The sequence below is a fragment of the Rhynchophorus ferrugineus genome, unplaced genomic scaffold, assembly GCF_030347505.1.
Source record: "Rhynchophorus ferrugineus isolate W39M unplaced genomic scaffold, kcgeb_rfMv2 rfM6, whole genome shotgun sequence".
Lineage (NCBI taxonomy): Eukaryota > Metazoa > Arthropoda > Insecta > Coleoptera > Curculionidae > Rhynchophorus > Rhynchophorus ferrugineus.
This window is the reverse complement of record NW_027472585.1, coordinates 17,421,644-17,448,809: the sequence shown is the minus strand read 5'-3', so window position 1 is coordinate 17,448,809 and position 27,166 is coordinate 17,421,644. Positions and strand designations below refer to the sequence as shown.

General features: G+C 31.4%; 1 protein-coding gene across 7 annotated transcripts in view; it reads left to right on the top strand.

The window, feature by feature from the left end:
- LOC143197888 (uncharacterized) overlaps positions 1–27,166 on the top strand; it is a 533,325-nt gene that overhangs the window by 402,047 nt on the left and 104,112 nt on the right. For all 7 annotated transcript variants that reach the window (XM_076406675.1, XM_076406678.1, XM_076406674.1 and 4 more), the window contains exons 4-6: positions 11,980–12,135; positions 12,200–12,409; positions 12,468–12,699. In XM_076406675.1, coding sequence (XP_076262790.1) covers positions 11,980–12,135; positions 12,200–12,409; positions 12,468–12,699 — 598 coding nt within the window. The remainder of the gene's footprint in view (positions 1–11,979; positions 12,136–12,199; positions 12,410–12,467; positions 12,700–27,166) is intronic.

The window sequence follows — 27,166 nt, the reverse complement described above, 5'->3', positions numbered from 1 at the left end:
TTATTGTTATATTTCCTCAAATGTTGTCATTATTCCTTGGAAACTTTAAAATGATTGTTCAACTTTTACAATGATTCCAAACAGTCGATCCTTTCTTTGAATATGTTCTATTGGGTTCAATTAAAGTCACATTACTTACTCTTTCTGATTACTGATCTTATCAATTAATTATTATTATTTAATAATAGGCTTTATGAAATGGTTTTGAAGAGATATATAACTTTGCTTAAGAAGCGCCAAATTTACGAAATTCAAGAGGAATTTTGTTCACCGAATTGGTAAAACAGTAAATTGTTTGGATTACAAAGGTCAGCAAAAATATTTGTAAATTTGTTTTATAAATTTTTGGGTGCTGGTGCTGTAACCGTATTTGATATCAGTTTTTTATTACCCACAATTCTCTCACAATATGCTATCGATTATATATTTAAATAAATAAGGTCTAGTTTGACTAGTATAAATATTAAGTGCTGAAATGTTAGATGCTTATACTTTCAGCAAAGAAGCAAAGATGGTTGTACAAAATGTGGGGTTTAAGGCTCATCATCCAATCAAGAGTATTAAATTTGTTTATTATATTATCTACAATGAGTTTAACTATATAAAAGTGCTTTTATATTGCTCAACACCTTAGTTATAACTACTTTAAATAATATCCAAGGCTCTATTTATTTCTAGTTGCTTCTAAGTTGGAACCGAACATACTATCATCAGGCTTCTGCATTAATATTTAAAGGATCATCTTTAGACTTAATTTTCTATTAAAGTTTCGTCCAAAGTGTTCTTATTCTCAACCGTCATTGTTGTCTGAATGAATTTGTCCATAATTATTCCACCTTACTTCATTTGACTGAGTGAGCTACATGTTACTCACCATATTGCCAACATTTAATACATATTTTCAGTACATTTTGAATAATAAAATTTATTTTTCTTAAATACTAAGATTTCAGATTTTAATATTGGTGGGTCATATTGACTTCTCAACATCTAGCTAATCCAGCTTCCAATTCCAGCATCCAGAATCCTCTGAACTATGGTTCATCTCACATTTCAAAGAGTCATTAGAAATCGTAGTAGGTGTTATTTTTAACAACCTGTATAGTAATTTTACACAAAGGCACATTTGGTAGTGAACTTGATGTTAGTGAGGAAAATTTTAGGTTTTTTTTTATTAAAAAAGGTCTCAATAGAAAATTTTTTGATGATTATGTCCTTATAGCAAAGACAGTTGTTCGGATATCTCTTACATACTTATATAACAACATTAGTTAAAGGAATAACTTAGCGAAGACGAATTCTACTTAAACTAAAATATTTGATCAACGAAATTACATAAATACCTAACCAACAAGATGGATTTCTTATTTATGTTAATTAGGAGGTTGTTAATTGGTTGCGTTAAAATATATACGCAAACTTACTAGACATTGGGCGACAATGTAGAACAAACATTGAATTACACAAAGCTGTTTTACCGAAGCTAATGAGACTGAAAGTGGAAATAATTGCCATTGTTTCGTAAAAAGAATAAGCATAAGAAAATTTCATTATATTTACGTCTTAATTAACTAGGTTACGCCTTTAACTAGGTATGCCAATTTAACTTTAATTAGGTATGTACAATAGGACATCTGTTATTAAGAATGAATCTCTAGTAAAATTTGAATAAATACGCTAACAGTAATTTAGTAATCATTCACCCCTTTTCTTTGATATGATGCAATGTCTTTTTTTTTTCAGTGTATCCGCAGATCATGTAGTTCTTCCATTTTAATAATGTTTTTTCTATTATTAGTGCATTTTTAAAAGTTGTAAGATCTTTTTATGATGCTGGTGAGGACCACAATTTATATTATATATGAATTATCTTGATGCTCTTCTAACAGATCAATTGAAAAGCCCTCGGTTTACCATAGTAAAACATATTTTTTGGCAAAATTGTTTTTTTCATTCATTATAATTCCCTTCAAGGGTGATGCACTGATTATAGCGACTTTCCAATTTTTCGATACCATTTTTGTAACACGATTTGTCCATTGTTTCAAAATAGGCCTCAGTTTTGGCGATCACCGCTTCATTTGACAAAATTTTTGAGTGAAATCATGAAGTCATATTTTATCCATTGTCAGATATTGACACAAAAACTCGGGTTTATTACGCTTAATCATCTTCAAACGCTGCTCCGAATCATCAACTCGACATTCTTTTTGGTCAAAAGTGAGCTCGCGTGGCACCCACTTTGCGCAGAGCCTTCTCATTACCCAAATATTCGTGAATGATGTAATGTACACGTTCACTTGATATCTTTAGAATGTCTGCTATTTCATTCAATTTCAATTTGCGGTCATTCAAAATCCAAGACTACTATCGACATATATATATTTCGTCGAATGAAAACGGGTGCATCAATCATAGTATTGGAAAGTGAAATAGGAGTTGAAGTCATATAAAGGGAACCACAGTGATTCTTCTAACTTGTAATACTTTTCTTCCCACAAGCCCGGCCGTTTTGCCTGTTTTAAAATACCTTTTTTACTACACCGTGTTTTACCATATTTGATATGAGAACAAATACTGTATAATATTAATAGTTAATCAATTTATATATTCGAAAATATGAGCACGACAACATCATTTTCATAGGAATTCATGCGAAATAAATTTCCTTTGCACTTTCCCATTCTTTTACATATAATATCATTTCACGACTTCTCCATGCATTTAAATGATAGAATATATTCAAATGGCTCGGTGTATTCAATAAGGAAGTGGCAACGACACCACACACACATAATCAGATGATTCAATTATCTGCGGGGATCATAAAACAAACAAGAGACGTGGAGGAAGCCTCTGGTTCTGCTCTCCGTCACGGTGTGGGAAAAATGCTATAGCTATATATTCACTAAATATTTAATAAATATTAATAAGACGGTAAAATTTATTCAATTACTGGTTACCGGCGGATGTAAATCAATTGGAGGGCACGTTTTATCGTTTTTCGTTGTTTGTAATTAAGTCTGGATACCAAAGTTGAGGGAGTTGTTCTTGGAAATGCAAAGTTATGGGAGCAATTAACCATTTCCTTATTAAGTGTTAAAATATCATAGTTATAGTCTATAGCCAAAACGTCGCAATGTTAATGTAAAATATTGAAACAAAATGAATGTTAACAAACTTAATACATATAATTTGTAGGTTAGAGTTGTTTTATTATATCTACATTAAACTCTTTTCCACTCAACCTACGAGGTGGAGTTCTAAGCGTATTTTAATTAGCGGTATCCCTTGGCGACCTAATCAACCTAATTAATTATTCTACATACAAGTAACGTATTTTACAACCATTAGTGAGCATATTTAAGTTTTACGTCCCTATCAAGTCATTTTTATTTTCTTAGTTTCTTCTGTTACAACTTTTGTAAATTTTCTTGATAAAATTAGATTTTATTTCCGCAATATATTTTCCATATCTGAAAAATAGTCAGTATTCATTCTCACCTTATACATTCTATCCAAATGCTCATATTTATTTTGAACCATTACACACATATCTATACACATAAATCTGATACAACCGAATTATAAATTTTCTACAGTTACCCTTTATTAATTAGGTATCCACATTTTGTACCGTTTGTGCTCTCATCACTTTACCTCGGTTATCCATCGTGGATAAAACAAAATCATTGGACTACAAGCCCACATACCAGTAGTTTCATTATATCACTGTTACTATCAGAGTCATCGTTCAAGTCAATCATTACATTATTAGGAAGGCGTAACACTCTATGGTCATATTGTCCAGCCATCTAATTTACAGACTATCTTTCTTCAGACCAAATTGTAAAAAAGCAAATTACATAAAATGCAATTAAACATTTCACTTATATATTCAAAGTAACAATTTAAAATAATTCACTCTATAACATATTATTTTCAAAACTTAATTTATGTTTTGCAAGTCATTCCTTAATTAGTGTGAGATGCCATGGTGCATTGCCCTTAACAATAATTGATGGTTCCTGCAAGTTCTTTAACAGCTAATTTTTAAAACAACGCAAAACATTTTATTGTCCATTTCTCTACGATCGCTATTATACGTGGAAGACACTAACTGTGCTACAGCATCCATTCATATTTTCAGCATAGAAAACAAGAATCTGCAAAATGAGTTATTAAACAGTATTTTGATTAGAAAATCTAATATAAATTTAATAAAAAATCTAATAAAAATATAAATCATACAGTATAATGCATTGTTGCCTGTTTTCATAAACGTTTCCTTTTTTGCACTCTTTTTAATAAATAGTGTCTTTCCAAGAATGTAAAAATGTCCCATTTTGAAATAACCATGTCTTCTCTAGATAAAAAAATGAAATAATAAATCTTGATAATAAAGTTATCAATGTTCAAATGCTTTTAAAAATTATATTATTTTAAAAGCAATATCTGGAAGTTCATTTAAATGCTCTATTTCGCAACAATGTATAAAGGGATGTCTTACATGCTTCAAGGAGCTGCATATCTCTACGGATACTTCCCAGACTAATAGTTTTCTATAGACTAATACATAAAGATGTTATAAATCAATAAATGCTTTCAGTTCCCGTGTAAATTCTTCCACGAAATGGTAGCGAGTGTTCGAACAAACAAAGTCAATACACACAAACAACAATGGATCATTCCTATAAAGATAAAATAAATTACCCTGAAGGAAAATGATACATTTTCTATTGTCTAACCATTCTGATGATTGATCCTATTATTATAAGTTGTCAATTAATCCAAATTTGTTGACTGTTAAATTATATTTAATTATATTCCTTTATCATGAATTTCTGAACAACTTCTTTTTTTAGGAATATATTTTAAAACGATATACAGCTTCTTTAAATGCGCGCCCTATATTATTCAAAGGAAATCTGCAGCTATATTATCCCCTGGACCATGGTTTTATCGAAAGGAACATGTCGAGATTGATTTTCATTTCAAAAGGCTCTACCAAACGTATTCGCTTATCGGACGCAAATCCAAGTTATCATTAGATAACAAGATATTATTGTATAAGTCTATACTCAAGCCTATTTGGTCATATGGAATCTAACTATGGGGAATCACTAACAAGTCTAATATATCTATCATACAACGATTCCAAAATACAGTGTTGCTCCGTACTATGTTTGAAATGAAATGATACATTGCGATATTGCTCTAGAACCAATAACTAGTGTAATTCGACGTGTTTGTGTGAAGTACTTCGAAAGAGTGTTATGAACAGCCCAATGTACTTGCTAATCAGCTAAATATGAGAAATGACAGTGAAGTGGGTAGATTAAAACATCTAGCACCATCCGATCTGATTATTGGACATATATAGACTTTAGAATAAGCTTTAAAATAAGACCAATTAATTAAAATAGTATTCTGTAGATGTGATTTTCTACATGCCATGTATATATAATATAAACATAACAAATACTTATTGCCCTCTGGGCACATTGTGGAACTACTAAGAGTAATCATAAAAAAATTAAAAGGGTAATTATTTTATTGTTTAAGCTGGACCTTGTCAAAAAAATGAATAAAATATGCAAGTTTTACAAAAGGTGTTAATGGCAAGGAAACTACTAAATACTTAATTTTAAGATGTTCTCTTTGATAATATAGTTATTTCACATGCTAGAAACGATTCTATTATTATCTTAAGTGTTAAACGAACTACCAAAGGAAAGTAGTTTTAAGTATACTATATAGCGTTTAAACATACCGTAAGGTAATTAGATTTTCTAAATAATTTATTAGCCAGTAAGCGTTCCATTTCATATAGTTTATTGTTATTCCGCAATAATAACATATATTAGACAGGCGATTGGTCAAATACATTAGTAATACATTATTGTTTTTTAAGATTTTAGTTTGCCCCTACGTAAATTCCATCCAAATCAACGTGTACTATTTGATATTCGCGTTTTAATAAATCTTATCGAATTATGTCGAAATATATACGACACATTAATAGTAACATATGTAATTTTGATCGATATATGTGTAGCTATAATGGTTATCGTTGTTTTTGAATGAACGAATTTGAATTTCTGTTATATAAATAAATTATAAGTATGATTTAGATTACCGATAAGTATGAATTAATTTCAATGATTGATTAACTTATGATTACTGTCGATGTTAGCTACACAAATCAACGATGAAAAGGTGTTTTCATTAATTTTATGTATTTTCAGTGTTACCTGGAGCGCTGAAAATAATGATGAAAAGATCGTGTATTCCTTAGATTTTAAGATTTCAGTGTAAAAAGTTTTAAGTGTTTATTATTATGCAATGCAAATATTTACACTCATTGTGTTCATGATTCTTGGTAAAAAATAAAATTTACACAGTTTCCATGTGGGTGAGACGGCAGAGAAAAAAAATACAACCACATGACAAGTAAAAGTCTTGAACCAATAACTATACATACAATTTCCTTATTTAGCAAAAATTAAACGGGATGGGGTAATTTTTTTGGCGAATATTATTTCAAGAACTTATTTTATTTAAAACCTGTGCCCATACAAACCGTCCAGTGCAAACCAAAACAAATATATCATCAGCAGAGTTGGAGCGTTCAGTGTGCATTTGAAATTTCATTATTTTAAAGGTCAATTTTTCTTTAAAAACGATTTTTCGTCGAATAAAAACGGATGCATCAATTATAGTGTTGGAAAGTGAAATAGTCATATACAGGGAATACAGTGATTCTTCTAACTTGTAATACTTTTCTTCCCAGAAGTCCGGCCGTTTTGCCTGTTTTAAAATATCTTTTTTACTATACCGTCTTTTACCATATTTGATATGTATTCCTTAGATTTTAAGATTTCAGTTTAAAAAAGTTTTAAGTGTTTATTATTATGCAATGCAAATATTTACACCCATTGTGTTCATGATTCTTGGTAAAAAATTAAATTTACACTGTTTCCATGTGGGTGAGACGGCAGAGAAAAAGAAGGCAACCACATGACAAGTAAAAGTCTTGTACCAAAAACTATACATACAATTTCCTTATTTAGCAAAAATTAAACGGAATGAGGTAATTTTTTTGGCGAATATTATTTCAAGAACTTATTTTCAGGCACAATGGAGGCCCCCAAGTATCAACTTGTTACAGCTAATATTACAGAGAATATCAAAATTCCTGGTAGTCGTAGTCTGATAAAAGTTAGTCTATTTCTGTCATAATCAGGACCAGGGATTTTTCAATATAAATATGATACGCGATTACTGTTGGTCACTTCAAAGAAAATAACAAAACGAGTCCTATCAAAGAATAAGCTGTCCAAAATAGTTTAAGGTAAAATGGAAAATAAAGAAAAGTTTGATTTGTATGTTCGCTGATTTCCCCGTCAATTATGGATCGATTTTCAAAATTCTTTTTTTATTCGAAAGAGTGTACTTCCGAGGTGGTCTCTTTGGAACCAAATCAGGATCTGGTGGGAGAACAATTTATCTTAATACCTACCTAAACATATTTATTTATTATTTACATTATTAATTTAACTACTACCAACTAATCACTTTGATGTCGTTGCCAAACCCTAACAATACAAAAATAATAATATAATTTTGTGACATACTTGTACACAAAATTAAATAACGAACAAAACAAAGCTGTCTAATTTGTTGCTCGGCACTGTTTTCAAAGTGATCAGTTGGTAGTAGTTAAAATAATATTTCAAATAGCTAAATAGGTTTAGGTAGGTATTAACCTAAATTGTGTGTATATAGTAGAATATAATATACGTGTAATAGATAGGTTAAATCAGTTTTTTTGCTTATTTTTATTTATTTATTACGACTATTATGTACATATTTTATTTTAAAACTTTTTTTGTATTGAAAATGTGAGTTTAATAATTTTTTACCTATTAATGAGTTCCTTATCTATTTTTTGAGTCGGTTCAATTTGTTTGGTGAAAATATTTTAAGTAAGAAATTGTGTATGATAAAAAGACTAGTATTAAAGAAGAGATACAAAAATACAAATGATTTTGATTCAAAAAAAATTACAATATGTTTTTCTCTTAGCTTGCATTATATTGTCATTTCTTACAATCTCTATCTTATTTAATAATTCAAATTACTATTTATTTAATATTTATGTACAGGTTTTTGTTATGTTTTTATTATTTTTAGCTCTCGATACATGCAAATTTGTAATATCTTTTGCGCCCAAAGATTCTCTAGAAGTCAATAGAAATATAAGGAAAATATTAACGTAAAGATGAAGGCAAACATTTATTGTGTTCATCAATGGACATTCGCATTATTTTAATATTATTGACAAACAAAAATTCAACATTTGTCATTCAACAAATGTCGTACTTGAAACTTAACATGGTCACTAGTATCTGAACTCTTGGCATCCAGATTATAACTTTGTTAATTATACTGGACTCCTAGATACTACAAAAGGTGACACAGAAAGAGATAAGACCAGAGAAGTTTCCCTGAGGGTCCTCCGGTCTGCTGAGGGAATTGTTTTAGACGTATATCTTCTTATATATCTTCTTATATCTCCAAGTTAAAATCAAGTACAGCATAGAAGGTATATGAGAAGAGGATACCATTTTTTGGAGAATCTTTGTGTCTCTCTCCTATACTTATTACATTTCTCATATTATTCTTATATGTTATTTTATTGTCATTTGCTTCGTCTCCATCTGTTATCATTTCCTTCGTCATTTCTGGAGCTCATTCTTAAAGAGAGATGACGAATAATTATCATACCCACTGCTAAAGTCTTTAGTTTTTATATAAAAAGATGATTCTCATTTCACACCACAAAAATTAAATAGGTTTTTTTCCAACCCAATAACAACACTCATTATTCTTAATTATCTTTTCAATTTTATATGTCCCAGTTATATAAATTGGGAATCCTCGATTCAAAATAATATTAAACCAGTTCTCCGCTTTCTTTTTTTACTTGAATCACTTGTTTTCGAACGTTTTATCCGTCTAAATAATCGAAATAATGAGAATAATTACTATTGCATTATGATAATGATTTTACCATCAAGATAGCGATTGTATAAAATCCAATGAAAGAACACCGAAAAAAATTAATAATACCAATAATAGAAAAAGGGACTTAATCTTTGATCTGCGCTTTTTTCATTGTGTTCAACATTACAAATAGTTCCAATGAAAGTTCCACTTGGTCGGCTGTACAATTCACATTATTAGCGAATAGAAAAAAATAGTGGGTGTTAGCTAAATTTGTTGTTTTAAACAAAAGTCGAAAGAGGTGGGGTTTCATGGGAAATAATCATGTAGACTTTGGGAGCTTTTCGATTCGAATGCATCGTAAATCGGGGACGCGGATACGTACGGTCTCAGGTGTAAATATTCTGATGACGGTGCTATTTTTGCGGTTATCTAACAGCTTTCTTTAATAGGAATAATTATAATATAATTCTAAGAACTTTTCAGTTATTGTTAAAACGAGTTCAAATATGTTATAGCATAGTAATGGATGTTTAGATAGCTCAACAACGGACTGGGTATTTTTTAAAATTCTAATTCACAATTCTATGATTTTCGTTTACAATCTCACAAATCTGGCTGTACTAGAACGATATCTTGGAGGTTTTGAGGAACTCCGTTTTCTTCAGTTCATGTTTTATTTACACACGAATGTGTCGTCATATGCTTTGTGTTTTGAGCTGATTCAATGTAATAATTGAAATATTTTTTTCTTAAGACTCTTGCTTTGAGTACAAGACTACTGGACGTACTACTATAGTGTTAACAGTGAGGAAATGCGGCACCCACTTTGAACAGAGCTTTCTCATAGTCAAAGGTTGATGCAATACAAAACCAACACATTCTTTTATATCATTACGATGTTGGCTAACTCACACAACTTCACTTTTCGATTATTCAAAACGATTTTGTGGATTTTTATTATGTTTATTGGTGATAACTCATTTGGACGTCCACTGCGTTCTGCGTCATCGGTGTCTGCACGACTACGTTTGAAGTCAGCAAACCAACGTTTTATTGTTGTTTCTGATGGAGCGGAGTCCTTTAACACTTTTCAAGCCATTGCTTCTCTAGATCGGTATTTTTTACCATCAAGAAGCAGTGTAATATTTAAACGCGAAATTGTTTTTGATCCATTGTTTTGAAAATAACAAAAGTACTGTCAAAGGTACTGAACCGTAGCTCACAAACTTACGAGTAAAATTTCATGAAATTTTAACAGCTTTTTTTGTTTCTCTTTGTAGATTAATATAGGTGAACTGAACTCTGAAACTAACTGAAAAAGCGGTGGATTCAATAAAACTAGCGCCATCTATAAGTTAGTCCCGGGACTTTTCAGCCCATGTGTTATTGTTTCTTTCATGTATTTTGAGCAGCGATAAATATTGCTCAAAACGCGATGTACTAATATAAACAATTTAACTTAACTTTCATCTTGAATGGTTTTGACATTTATCTACATAAAATAAAGGTTTTTCATTTATTCTTGTCGATTTCTTTAGTATATACAGTCGCTAATTACTACGGTAAGCCTAAAATTATATTTACATTATTCATCTCTTTTATTGTTTGATTTGAATAAAACTACTGCCGAAGCCCATCAAATTCTTTTTGTAGCGTATGGCAATATTGGTTTATCATATGCCAATTGTCTGAAACTCAAACTCAACAAACTAAAACTACAGGCAGCTTAGCAGTTGATGAATCAAAAGTTTTCATGCGATAAGAAAGATCCAAAACGAGGGACAATAACTACCACACGAATTAATTGAAATTGTCGTTTCGAACCGTTTAATTTTTGCAGGCTTTATTGCTTGTCTGTCCAAAAGATAGTTTCCTGTGGTGTATTATGATTCATAGAATATGGATCTATAATAATCTCAAACGATAAAAAGTATTTATTTAGTCCAGGGGGGCCATTTATTATATAGTGGGATTAGTAAGGTGCAATGTACTACTAGCTGCTCAAACCGAATGAAACCGTTACTACAGATATCTGCTGACATCTTATAAACTAATTAAATGATTTATTATTATAAAGAATACCATCAGTAATAGACTCAAAGTCATCCTGTTGCATGATAATGCTCAGATACAGCTTGTAACACTTGTGCTGAAGTAAACACCGAAGAAGTGTTTAAATTAACCAACGATTCGATTTTGATTAATATATACTATATCAATTTTTCTCAATAAATGCCTATTTGAAGTGAAAAAAAAAGCGATACGTTGAAGCAGCTCATATATCCGCATAATCTACGTTTTCCTTTCTGTTTATTGTTTTCTCACTTTTTATTCCAATTTGACTGTTAAAATATCCGTTAAGCAAAATTGGCAACTTTTTTCAGGCAATATTGGAGAATATGCGCAATTTTTGTGTTATCTTATATGTTTTTTCTAATTTCCTAATATATATTCACCGAAAAATTACAATATTCATCCATGTTTTAGATTTTTCTTTATAATTCAAAATTCACGAACAATAGATCGATAAAAATATTAGAATATATTAAGAGTGTTATGCTAAATATCTTGATAGAATATGTTTAGTAAAAGTTACAGTGGTTTTCTGACAACTCTCAATATTATTATAGTCGGAAAAGTTAGTTTGAAAACGTTCAGTTTTAAAAGCGTGCAGTTTAAATCTTAATATGAATGCGTTGGAACCTAAAAGCGATCTTTGACGAAAATAACTGTAATTATATAAATTCTAATAGAGAACTCAGGAATATTGTTTTACTGTATACTTCAAAATATTCTAAACATAGATGAGTTTTTAATAATTTTTTCTAAGCTTAAAAAGATAATAGGCACACATTTGAGCTATAATTTGTTTTAATTTAAATTAATATTGTAATAAAATAAACCACACTTACTTTGTGGATATATCAAGTTATATTCGTTATAGCAAACTTTTTATTTTGTTTTCAGGATGAGCAATCAGGCGATAGTTCTTCTCCTGCAGGATGGCCATTGTGTTCCGGTTATTCCGGAGTAGTAGTTCATTTGTCTTGTTTAAATCCGTCGTTGTTACGCAACCGAGACTGCTACATCTGTGTGCGACATCGCAGTCAGCCTGGTCTTGAGGTAAACCTACAATATTTACATTTTATATGATCCAAAGGTTTACGTTGCTTACTTTGTTATACAGGTAGCGTTAATTTGGAAGTTGCACCAGCAACTCCACTGGCGCACTCTAGCGGAATTCCGAAATCCGCTCCAGTCCATTGATGACATCATGTGTTCCAGTCTACGCTCGATCGCAGACCTAGAGTTCGGTTGTGTTGACGATTGCGACAATGTTGAGTTACCAGAACTGTTGCAGAACCTTCTGGTGTCCGTCGAACACGCTATCGAAAGGGTGAGTACGAGCAAGATGATCCGTCAACAACTGTGACTGAAATATATCTACGTTTCAGGTGCCTTTGGATGACTTAAGTTTTCCGTGTCCTCAGTGTCTTCAGTATCTACCTCTGGATCGGCAAGAGGATGATATAGTTGGATGTTCTTGTCAGTGCCTTTGCAGATTGCCAGATAGTCCGGTGATCAAGAAAGATAGTTCAATACAAACTAGTCCTATGTTCGAATTCGTCGGTTCGATACCCCACATCGACAGTGATTCTGATGACGATAAAGAGTCAACGAAACCAGGTAGGAATCGTTTTGATTTTGTCGAACATGTTAATGGTTACATTTCTCTAAAGATAATTTGAAATTGATTTGCAATTTTTCAAAACAAATTCCGGACTATTTTGTTCAGTACTATCTTAGTGCACAATCACTATTTGTTTTTCATACACAGTGTTAATATTAATTCATTATTATAATCGTCAAACTACAGCTGGCGCTTGGGGAGAAAAATATGTTCTTCAAAGCTGCTGCTGTGCTGCGAAGTACATTGCGTCTTGCAACCAAAGGTTGGTATATTTCGCCACTGAATTATGAAGGATTTCGTTCAATTTTCATTCGAAAAATATATTCAAACCATTAAGTATTACAAGTGTTTTCACAGAAGTATTTAATGTCCTTTAATCTACCCTAATAATCACTTTCGATATAATTGAGTGTAAAAATACTTCATTTTATTTACATTCCCATTATCATTATTTAGTCAAATTTAGAAAATGAAAATTAGTTTTAAATAATATTTAACTGTGCATAAGAAACATTTTATGATAATTAGAATTTTATTACAATTTTTATGCCTGTACAAATATAAAAAACTCATTATTAAACCAATATATGTTTTGAATAAAATATGATCGTATCCATATCACATTTCGGCATGTAAGTTCATCAGATTTTTATGAACAAGCTTGCCTATCTTACCCAATCTATTAGTAAATCGCTAGCATGTGAGGTCCGTCCAGAGTATGTTTCTACATCATTTTTCTATCGTTCAATTTGGTGGGTTAGTCTTAGATAACAGCCATAGATTCTTTGAATTTCAATATTTAACTTCGCTTTATGAGGTTTTTTACGATCTACGGTGTGTAGCTCTAAATTAGTTTAGCTGTAAAATGTTATTATTTATGAATTGGTTCTATTATGTCCGGCACTAGCATCAATGGGTTTTTTTATTGAAATTTTCGTTGATATTGATCTTTATAAGGTGCTCTTACGAGGGTTAGTGAAAAAGTTTCAACAATCTTTAAGAACGGTACAGAAAAAAAATATATAGAGCTCAATTTCTATCTGTCAAACATCAGTTTGATTATATTTCAAGAATTTAAATTTAATCTATATTGCTGGGTTGGCACTTATTTAATGACATTCATATCACTTAATGATATCACTTTAAGAATTGTTTGATTGGATTTCGATTTTTATTTATTTGAAAAGAAGGGACTGTTTGAGAAAAAGGACCTTTATTCATCAAAGTAGCTTTCTTCAATTGATATCAGCACTCCTCTAGTTTTTATGCTCATTTTCTATGCCAGAGATTTAGATTACAAGACGATTAGGCACTATTTTTAAACATTTCCTTGGATAATTCTGTTAAAATATACAAGCAGCCAGCCGAAGCACAATTTCACCACCATTTTCAGCGACCTAGAATTTGACGTATTGTCTTTCAACAATGTTGTTTCAGTAAATCCAGTGTAGCAGTTTAATTAAACGCTATATTGTTACAATATTTTGACGCGTGTCATTTGAAAGTTGTATAGTAGACTAGGTTTAGCAAAAGTATTAACCATTAATTACTATATTCCGCTATTAGTTTTACATATTTCATGGTTTGAAAGGTATAGGAAAATTCTCAGTAAATATGAACATATATTTTTTTACCTTGAAAGCATGAAATATAAAAAGAAGTCCTAAGTAATATAAGGGTGAATTCCTGACGCAGCTTTCTAGATTTTTTTCTTCTTAAATATATATTCTTTAATTACATGTTACATTACATATGTTTAATACAATATTAATTTACAAATTAATTTATTAATTTTTGTCATTTCTCCGCAACTCAAAATTGGACAGAGTTAGAGCTATTGGAGCTAAGCTATGTTTTCCAGTCTCTAGTTCATTTTTAAATCTTGTTGGCTGCTTCTTGTACATTTTCTACGGCATTAGACAGATATATTTTGCCATAATAACTGTATTGTTGGCACGTTCTTAAAGATGAGGAATTAAAGATCAATATTCGAATTAAAATATGAAATGGATAAAATGGGATAAAATATAAGATGGACGCTGAAACGTACAATCCTCACATCTCAATTCATCAAGCGGAATCAGCAGAGCCTCGGCATCCATCTCAATGGTAGAAAAATTAGAAAAATCACGTTGAACAAACTCTGATCAGGTGAGAATTAGAATCAAGAAACTGTATTAGTTAATTATTAATAATTACTAGTTAATAAAACTTACTTGGTGCAAATATTGAATTGTAATGACCTGAAAGTAATACAACAACTAACAGCGAGCAGAAAAGTAAAACTACATGTACCTGTATAATCTGTATGTATAAACATTTGCTTGTTAATTGATCCATGTACAAAAGAAGTAGTTATAAATTAATATAAAATTAGGATTGTACCCAGTGTATTTAATAAAAGATGTTGAAAAAAAGTAGTTTCGAATAGTCTATGATGGTGTTAGATTCAGACAACGAAGTACAAAACGAGCAAAGCAAGTATCTTCGCCAGTTTTCCTTTCTTAGGTCGCCGCAAATGCCTTTTACGCATCGAGATAGTTTTAAAGTGCTTCTTATACTCACTTTCCCATGCAGTTAAGCGTCAATATATTTGCTTACAACCCACGTTTGCCATATAGCTTTAAACAGTTTTGAGTAAGGCTCCCAAATGGAAGTCAATTATTTCATTAAATATTGCATACCGACTTTGTCAAGCGTTCGAAAAAGACTGAACGTATGGTTTTGTGTTTTTATTAATGACGCTGTCGCATGATGCCGTATCCCTCGCAATAATCTGTTATTTATTTGTTTCTCTGAAAATTACTTATTATTTAATACTAATTGAAATTTAACGAAATTATTAAAAAGACGATTTACTAACACAATGAGGTCCTGTGTTAATTGATTCATTGGTTTCTAATTCTAGATAATGAATAATTATTTATCATTTTTCTATCAACTTATATCATTAATAACAGCAATCCTAATATCAAATCGTGTTCTTCCAACCGGAATTCTATTTTTGTTGAAGAATTTGTGAGTATGTAACTTCTATTTTGTGAAAGGGCATTAAACAAAAAACTAATACTTTACATAAAAACTATTATTTTACCGGAACAAGTGGCGACTTCTTGATCGGCTATAGAAATCGACGCTGAGGGTAAAAACAGACCAACGCGTCTTACTCTTGCACTATTCAGATTATATTACATACAAAAAAACTCAGTTAATTACCAGTTTAGTATACAAATGCATGAGACTACCTGACGTATCATTGTTTGATAAAATCAGTTTCAAATGTTTGGCTTTGATAAAATCTTAGTAACAAAATTTATTACAAGCATTAATAAAAGAACAAATGAAGTTTGGCTTATATAATATAGCTCTGAAAAAATATAGAATTGACTTTCATACTCTTAAAACTAATATGGAAACAAAACAAAAATTAACTATTTACTGGTTGTTCTTTTCTTAATCTGAATGCATTATTAAGAGGATATTCAAGTTCTAATGTAATTTTCTCAGAAAAGCCACTGTATTTCTATAGATATGAGATATATTCAATCTTTGTAGTGAGGTAAACAGAGACAGCAGTCACTCGGCCTCGTAAACACTCAATAACGAAAGCATTGTGTTAATGTAAACACAAAATTTGTAGATCAACGCAGACTAACATTGGAGATTATTTTTCTTCTAACTTAAAGATTTCTATTAAAATGTTTGTTTGGTTGTTGACATGGTTGTTGTTGTTGACCACCATTATGTTTTGCATCAGTTCTCTCTTGCTGCACGTATAAATTTCATATATTTTTTTTACTGCTGCCTCAGTATTCTTTCTTAGGCCGGGTCTTTTCCCCTCTTCTGAACCATATTTTTGATACATTCAACTAAGGTTCATCACCCACATTCAGGCCACCCGCTGACTTTTCTTCTTTCCGTTATTTCCTCTATTCTCATATTTTCTTGTCGTGTACCCTTCATATGTTGTAAGTGAAACGTGTAAAATAATAATGTGTTTAAACTCCGATAATTCTTGAGTGTCAAGGAAGACATAAGTAAAATCATAAAGAAATAACACAAAAAACACTCTCTGATACTAAAATAATTGGAAGAATGCTTATTGAATTTTGCAAGTTAAAGATATTTTTCTCTAGGACCACAGTTATAAACAAGATATAATTGGTTTTGATATATATAGTTAGTATTTGTTTCCCAACTGCCATTTGAAATACTTTCTTCGACACCATTGAAATGCATTCTCCATACTTGCAATAACATATCGAAAATTCCTGCTTTCTTGCATTTAATGCAAGTATTTTTATGTCTTTAATTTATAATCATAGTGTGTAATCTTTTAGGTCTGCATCATTTAGGATTACATAATTATATATCAAAGTTAAAAAAACGCATTGTTTGTTTTAATAAATGTTACAAGACAAATTAAAAGAACGTATCTTTAGTAGTAGAGATGAAGTAGAGACTCTTCAGAGAATTTTTTATTCTCTCTAGAGAATGAAAGAACAAAAGTAGATGTTCCACAAGACAGTGTTTTGCAACCAATACATGTGACATATCACGTTCCTGAAAATCTTGCACTGATATAAAATATTACTGATATTGGAGACACCAGCGAAGAATCAACTAAAAAACTGCAACAGGAAAGTAATAATATAAATAAGTGGACCGGGATATGGGGAATGAAAGTCAATGAGCGTAAATCAGCGTATATTGAATTCAGCTACAACCAACAACATGATATGTCAATAAATATGAATAATATTGTTATCCTATAGAGTATCAATCCTAAGTAACTTTAAATATGAACTTATCGAAATAAAGTTCTTCTCAGCACTGTTAACATACCTCCTGGGCATATTAGAACGGAAAACATCGACATATCGAACATAGACACCTGAGGATACCAATGGTCAGCGAAGAAATTAAACAGTTTGCGAAAAAAATAGACCAAGTGGGATTGTGTGAACATAAAAACGTCGAAGTATCACAACAGTTCGACAACAGTGGACAAGTGGTTTATGAGACAAAAATCCTTTTTTTTGTGGAGCGCAATAGTGTGAAACTCCATTAAGTTAAGGATAATTAAGTCAAAGTCTAAGGATCTTATGAACAATATTAAATTAAGTTAAGAACTAGTTGTAGTACGTGTATCGTTTCGAAGTTGAGTCCTTTTGAAAGACAAACTAAAACCATGATATAATGGGCTGTTTGAATATAGTCATAGGTGATGTTTCCACATTTGTGATTAATTTGTCCACTTTTACATCAGATCTGTTTTCATATTAAATTCCATTAGTTATTTTGAAACTATTTCTATACAACCACACAAAAAATTGATTACATTTGCTTGAGCAAACGTTACGTTAAACAAAGACGCCTCGACAAATGGACCTCGAATTTATTTCACCATTACGCAACTGGGTGAAAAATTACGGAATTAAATCAACGATGTCTGCGAGATACTGTGATCAACCGCATTATGTAATGCCCAATAGTTACGCGGAATAGAAACGTCTCACTGAGCCTGTTGCATCTGATTTCCATATTAAACTAATCAGTCACCAAGTAACCTAAAAAGCGGCCCAGTCAACCCACTTACGGCATCACGGCGGCGCGTACAACGTCAGTGGAAGCACGGCCTCAGTCAGACGCACGCCTTAATTGTTTGTTCGCTTGATTAGCCGGAATTGGGATCGTGCGACTATTATTTCCGATAGATTTTCGTTCGTTTGTCCTAATAGATCGTGGGCGTATTCAAATGTTCGCTATTTACGGAAATGCTTAGACGTTTGGCGTTCGTATAACGGGGACAAGACACGGTCGCACTGATGTTACATTTTATTACGTACAACTTTCATTAAGGGGGCTATAAACCACCGGACGACAAGAACAGAGCGAACATTGTTTTATTGTCAAATCGACTTAGATATAACACAATTTTAAATTACTCTAAATCACTGAGTTCAATTCCGACTTCATAATTTTGTAAAATAATTTTTATTGGCATTGGAATTCATTTGTAGCCGTGTCGTTGATATAACAGGTCAATTGAAAAGTCCCCGGCCTACCATAGTAAAACACATTTTTTTGGCAAAATTTTTTTTATTGAACATAATTCACTTCAAGAGTGATACACTGATTATAGCGTCCCTCCTTTCGATACCATTTTTGTAGTACTATTTGTCCTTTGCTTCAAAATAGGTCTCAGTTTCGGCGATCACTTCTTCATTCGACGAACAGTTTTTGCCAGCGAGCATTCTTCTGAGACCTGAGAACAGGAAATAGTTGCTGGGGTCAGATCTGGAAAATACAGTGGATGCGGAAAAAATTCGAAGCCCAAATCAATGTTTCACAATGAAGCTTCATATTAAAGAAAATTCTTTAAAACTAATTTATAGGCCTAACAATATACTTAATTTCTTATTTAATATATTATCAATTACTAAAAACACCTTTTTTCTTTTTTCGGTCAAGATTTGAGCCTAGTTTCGTTTATAATAGATTGCGTGTGCTTAGCAGTTAAAACATGCTAGAGAACCAAATTAAATCATTTTCAGTAGAACTTAGACCAAAAATGCTTTATAAAACCCACATATTTGATGAAGTATTGTGTGAAGGGGTTAGTGGAAGTTGGGGAATAAAATGATTTACAGGATATTTTAAGGATATCTATCATCATTTAGTATACAGCATCATAATCAATTTTTTATATTTATATAAAATAATATATAATCCAATATAAATAATATATATAATATATTTTAAATACTAAATAAGCAGTTTCATATCTACTAATCTAATAATTAGTACGAGGTTCTTGTATGTATTTGATCACAGATATCAATTGGTGGAAATACTTAACAACGTAAACAACTCTTAAACAAACTAATCTAACTATTAAACTCGATGATTTTGATATTCCTCTACATTGAAATAACAGTTTTGCTTTTAGTGTTATTCGAGTTATTCAGTATATACGGACTCTAACCATGGCCTACTCAAAATTACACATTCGACGTTGATTATTTTTGTTATTTGATTTGAAAAGATCTGCTGTCGAAGCCCACCAAATACTTTTAGAAACTTATGACGATGCTGCTCTATTATGATCTCATAGCCATGTGGGTATTGGTTTCAATTATGATGGTGATTTTAATACCAATGGTTAAAGACAACCTTTGGCTTGGAGGACCAAAAAACCTCGAAGAATAACTCAAATTCTCAACAACTTTTAGACCACCTCACGAATTAACTATTTCTTTGAAAATATCTGCCACAGAAATTGACGGAAAATTGTAGAATATCGTGATTGACAATGGAAAGTGGATCAACTACCACAATTCCAAGTGCAAAATGTCCTGGGTTACTCTGGAAGTGTAACAATTTAATTAATCTACATGTCTAGCCTTTTGCCAACTTTTAAAACCGAATTAAATTATTACTGTAGATGTCTGTTTATATAAGCTGAAAAATTAAATATATTTAAAAAGCTGTAAAAAGAGCTTCATACTCGAAGATACTAATACTATACATCGAAGATACTTTACTTCATACTAGGAGATGCATACTCTATTGTTGCATGATAACGTAAGTGTGAAAGATGAACCCATGCAGAACGAATAAGAAATAAACATTCCACACAGTTTGGAAATACTGAAAAGAAGTACGAAAATGTATGCATCGTTGGAAAACCAACACTTTTCTTTCAACAGGGTATCGCCATGTTGCTGGAAAGATGGAGAAAGTTAATAACATTGATGGAAAATATTTTCATTAATATACTTGTATTCGTTTTTCTCAATAATAACTTTTTAAACGAAAAAAAAAAGATCACAATTCATAGAAGACACTTTCTTTAGTTAAATTTTTTCTCGAATTTTACGGTTTAGCATAAAAATAACTTAAACTAGGCTTGTCAGGAAGATGTCTTATTCTCAGAAAAACTATCATCAATATACATACACAAACTCACTCGATAATTACATCCACCCTTTAGATTTTCATTATATACAATAACAAGCAGACGCATAATGTGTTTTTAACTATTAATAACTATTCTACCTTGACGATACTGGTATCAATATCACGTACAACATATTCAATAATTACTTTGAACCGAATCATTAATTTGATTTCACCAGATATACCTTTCAACACAATATAGTTCAAAGAAACGGAAAAATCCGATTGCTCTCCAACACACGTATGACCTGGCGTTTCCATCATCATTTTTCACCTGTCGCACCTCGCGAGAAAAAAACAAATACTTTCCACGCTTTCAAGCCACGCCGACCTAGTGCGAACTACCAGCTGAAATCCGATCTATCAATTCGCCATTCTCACTGGCATTCCATTCCTTCGAAAGATACAATTACTGACAAATATAAATACATCTCTCGAAACACTTAGCCTTATATTTCGCTGTGGAAACCAGAATTTCAATGTTTATGTGCCCCATCGGATTGTAATGGTTGCAATGAAACTGTTTGAAAAATGCAATGAAAACCATTATAAAAATCAATTAGTATCACTTGATACATAGCCACTACGACAATTGTCTGTCAATACATTGAATATTCTAATTGATTCCGACTGTTAGTGCATTGAAGAAGAACCAAATTGAGGATCCTGAACTGATTAAATTATATTATTATATTAATTATATGTAGGAAAGCTTTAATATTTAATTGAATTTTAATTTAATTGAAGTAATATAAAAATGTGGAAAATTCAAAATAGATAAAACGGATGGCAGCGGTGTTACTTGGAGACAAGGTTGCCCAAGCCGTCGATGGTAGCACGTCTAAACCAAAAGATGGTCGGGTACTGATTAGAAATACCCTTCAATAACATCTCAGATAAACGTCTCGGGGTTGCCAGCTATTCGTTATCGGGTTCTAGTTGGCGCTGCTGGCACCCCGCCCGTGTTCAATATCTGACCGTTATTCCACTATGTAAAATTCGACATGCCTCAAGGTCGCTACACTATAAAACACTTTTAGAAACTTGTGATGCTAGTCCACCATACTTCAATGGTGGGTTTAAAAGTTTCAAAATTGAGGATTTTTATGTCAATGGCACTGAAAGGCCTAAGGAAGTTCGAAGACAACTTATTTGAAAATAAAACCCAGTACAAACTATCAAAGACGGACAATTACCTTAGTAGTTCATAAATTAATTGCTTGGCCCATATTTACATGTAATGAAAATACCTACCAGACGAATTTATTGGAAAAACGGTTTCATTGTTTTTGAGGAAAAACAGAAAAGTTTTTTTGTTGCGTGACTAGGTGTTGATAGTGACTGGTGATGAAAAATGGTTTTCTTCTGAAAATCCTGAGCCCAATAAGTATTGTTGTACATATGCTGGGTTCGATGAGGTGTAGTGTGTTACAAGCTGCTAAAACCCAATGTAACTGTTACTGGCATAAGTATCGAATTGATCAGTGACATCAGTTGATTAAATTGAACAACGTATTGCAAAAAACTGTAACACTGCCAAACCAACATTCTTGCGACACGTTATGGGAAAATGTTGTAGAAAATAATAGAAAATATTTTGATTAATCTACATTGTACCAATTTTTGTCTTCTTTTTTTATTAATAGAATTATAATGCAATTAAAGTAATAAAATTTGAATTATAGTTAATAATGATATTAGATCTTGGGAATAATTCAGTCGTAAAATACATGCAATTTTGGGTGAAATAAAGTAATTTCTTGCAATTTTACTTCTCTATTTTTAATGCTTGTAAAAAATTGTCAAAAATCATCGGCTTTTAAGGGAAGCCTATGTCAAAACGGATTTGCGTCTTTTAGAAATGATAGTATTGATCTGCAAATAAGGACCACACAGGGCTGTTGAGAAAGGTTCGATTATCTACAAATATTTGGAGGAATTGATCACTCCTGACATTGAACGTTTTTTACAAACTCATTGAGAGTTGATTTGGATCAAAATTAAACCAGTAGCCAGGAAGAAAATTGCTATTTATTTAACTATATTATCTGGCTTCATCAAAAACAAATTGAAAGGGTATTTTCAATAATTCCACTTACATTTTAAATATAAATGAACTATTTTCACCTCAATAAAAACTCAATATCTATAATCACGTATATAAATATGCATGGTTATAGGATAACAATGTTTCGTTTAAAGAAAACTAAACTACGTAATAGTCTAATTCTAAAGAATTTCATTAAAGATTTCCTTTTTCTGAAAAAAATGTATGTTAATGCCATTCATACATACAATACCATTACATCCCACCCACCATAACCATTTTGACACAACCTACCGTAACCGATCGCAGGAAAAAACGTCACTATTTGTGTGTAACGCAACAGATATCCGTTATGTTATCTGACCAAAAATAGAAGAGGCTTTCGAAAAAATCGTGCCTAGGAAAGACGCCTCGTGATGTACGTAACAGCACTGACCTAGAGCCACTTTAGTGACTTATTTTGTAATTTATAATGTAAATTCGACCTTGATTAGCTCTGCAGGCCGTGTACGGATTCTGCGAAACGGATCACTGCTTCTCATCGATAGGTCGTGACACTTTTTCTGTTTTTATTGTTGGTTTGGTTTGGTGTAGAAAAGAAAATAGAACTTTTTTTATTTGCTACGAATTTTTGTCTATGTTCAACTCATTGCTATTACGAGGGGTTATCTTTTATATTTCGGGATTTAAAGCAAGTCGTTAATTACTATAGTACTGAGAAAAGTGTTCTTAGGATAGTAAATATATGCTTATCTGATAGATTTCTATGTCTAGTGTTATGATAATTTTTTTGTTAATGTTACAATACTACTACAGGCTTAATACTAATATTGACCGAAGGAGCCACCAATTTTAAAGCATCTCATGAAAATATGTCTTTAAGCAAACAATGATTGTTATTTTTCATTTTCTTTTTTGTATTAATCTTCGTCTAAGTTATTAAGTTAGTCTTGTAGTAAACTAAGTTTTAAGAAATATTCAATGATCACAAAATTCATTGTTCAATACCTACTTTATTGTTTGATACTTATTGCTGTTTGTTTCTTTGTCATTTTTGTTTGTTAATATAAATAAACAAAATCGCTGGTTAATGAATATACAATAATTATAAATAATTTTATAATTATTATTATTATTTTATGGTGATCCAGTGGTAGTATAATTATGTTGGTATAGACTTGTTGTGTTATATAGAATAGAATATAGTTATATAGAATTGTTCAGTTATACCTTAACAAGTGTGTTTTTTTACAAATGTATGGGTTTGACAAAAAGAGATCTCGTTTTTATTGCGTTAAAAAGTAACGTAAATTTTCATTTCTTTTATTTTCAAGTTTTATCTTTACTTACAGAAAATTTTGTCATATTTTTTTTATTATTATAATCATTTTATAAATTTTTATTTCCTTTCAAGCAATTACGGATTAATTTAAAATTACAGGAAATATGAACAATTGTATGTGTGTATGCTAAATGGAGTGGTAATACATTAATTTTTGTACAACTTTCTGTGTCTTATATGAAAAGTGAGCACAATGAAAGGAGAGTGTAAATTTTAAAAATTCTGAGATTTCTATTTATGTCACATAAATAATTTTCATTTCTTACAGTTCAAAATAGTTTTCTGTTCATATCTCGAACTTTAGAATTAAACAGGTTAATTGAAAAGACACAGGCCTGGCACATAGATGGCGCTACTAGAATTAAATCCATATGTTTTAGTTAGACCTCAAAACCTTGTTAGTTAGTAACCCTCAAAAGATGCGTATATAAATTTTACAGCTGTCGGGTCATTAGTTTGTGAATTATAGCATTTTGAGTGAAGCAACTTTTGTTATTGTGAAAAAAAATAGATAAAAAGGAATTTCGCGTGTTGGTAAAATATTGCATTTTGAAGGTAAAAAATAAAGTTGAAGCAAAAACTTGGCTTGATGCCGAGTTTCCGGACACTACACCAGGAAAACCAACCGTCAAGGATTGTTAATCAAAGTTTTGACGACTCAACTGAACGTGCACATCATATCATTTACGAATATTTGGATGTGAGAAAGTTCTGTGCAAAGTGGGTGCCGCGCGAGCTCACTTTTGACCAAAAACAACGACGAGTTGATGATTCGGAGCAGTGTTTGAACATGACCAAGTGTAATAAACCCGAGTTCTTGCGTCGATATGTGACAATGAATGAAACATGGCTCCATCATTTCGCTTCTATATTTTGGGATACGCATGGAATAATTTTCATTGACTACCTTGAAAAAGGACCATTAACAGCGACTATTACATAGCGTTATTGGACAGTTCGAAGGACGAAATCTCCGAAAAACGGCCGCATTTGAAGAAAAAAAAGTACTGATTCACCAAAGCAATGCACCGTGTCACAAGTCAATGAAAACCATGGCGAAAATCCTTGAATTGGGCTTCGAATTGCTTCCTCATCCGCTGTATTATCCAGATCTGACTCTCAGCGACTATTTCCTGTTCCCAAATCTTAAAAGAATGCTCGCTGGGAAGACATTTTTGTCAAATGAAGAGGTAATCAGCGAAACTGAGGCCTATTTTGAAGCAAAAGGACAAATCATACTACAAAAATGGCATTGAAAAGTTGGAGGGTCGCGTATAATCAGTGTATCAGCCTTGAAGGGAATTATGTTGAATAAAAAAAACTAATTTTGCCAAACAAATGTGTTTTACTATGCTAGGCTGCGAACTTTTCAATTGATGTATTATAACTGATTATGCAATTTTATATGAATTTTCCTTTCTTTCAACCCAAGAATATATTTTGTGGCAAGGTGCATTTCTTTGAAGGTGATTTCTTTAAATGCTATAATCTATCTAACTCATATATAATAAGTTTCTATTAAAATTGAGGTTTGATTGATTTACAGTTCAATTTAATCTCTTCTTAAACTTCAGTGTATGGTATGCGTACTGTTTCAAGTGCTTTCAGAAACTCAGTACTTAAGACTTAAGACTCTTAGTACCAAAGACTTAAACATTATGTTCTTAAGAAAGAAATAAAATACATTTTCACAGGTTTACTATGTCTTTTACTCGTTTTGGTTACTTCTAAACTGAAACATAAAGTGGAAATATTTTTGTTGATCTCCAGATATGAAATCGGGGGTATTTTTAAAAACATAGTCACTCAAAACATTTCAAACAAATGAAACAATGGCGCTACATAATAGTTTCAGGGCTTCTCAATGTTTGGTTTATTGATTGTAATAAGATTGTAAATAAAATTGAGTGTAATTTACTGAATTGAGTGTACTAATCGATTATAATTTTAACAAATAAAAATCGTCAATTAATTTTTATGTTTAGTAAACTCCATAAATATCATAATATTCCTTAGAAAAGGCATTTTTATACGACTAATACATACACGTATTATCGCTCACATCGTCGTAATCAGAGAATAAAAAAGATGAAAAGGCGAAACGAGTCAAATGTAAAAATCACGAAACATATACTGGTTGGTCTTGCGTCGATGCCCAACGAGGATAATCTATAGAGCGAGCCAGGAAATCCGAGCGGGCTTCGTGTATTATTCACTCACATTCAGAAAATTAACACCATCGGTGAAAGTAACGACATTAATTGTAACATTTAGTTCGATTGCTTGTTAAATTAAAAGCTCATTAAATATCCTACAAAAAAACGAGCGTAATTGATTTAGTTTTGGTGATTTAAACGTAAATTGTTTAACCAGCATTTTATTATTTTTAAATTTATTGCTTCTAAGGAATAATTGCAGTTTTATGCAAATTAGATAAGAAATGTGTAAAAAATAATAAAAGTTAAATTTTCTAAAATGTTCCAGTACAAATGTCAGTTGTTGAAAGAATAACTGTTGCTATGCGTTGCTATTAGTTTGGATTGGATTTATTTTGGATTGTCCACACGGCAGCCCTTGATTGACGTTCTTGTGAAGATCATGAAGCCGATGGTGTACGATAACCCTTCAGTTACGACGACGCGAATATAACATTTAATATGTGTGTTTTCTTTTTTGTGTTTCTGTATTTTTTGAGATTTTGGAAAGAAGCTGCTTTTTACCTTTTCTTCTTGTCTTCTGATACTTTATATATGTCGTTTTGTTTTTGGAATTAATTCTTAGATCACTGGTATGGGATTTATTTTTTTTGTTTCTCTATTGCTCGATGCGAATGTACAAGATCCTGCGGAGACGAATTGTTGTTTAAGTTTTTTTGTTGTAATTGATTGATGACCACTTTCATCACTGTGTAAACATCATTTTTCTCTTGAGGACAGTAGTATTACGATGAAAAGTAAATCTACTACGACATTTTCAAGTGCAAAGGTCATGGGTTAATTCAGATTCATTCACCTAGTCATCGAAGCGAAATATTTATGACCATCAGACTTTGATAAGTTGATGTGATGGGATCAGAAACCTAATGATAAAGCTGCTTTTTGCTTCTTCTTGT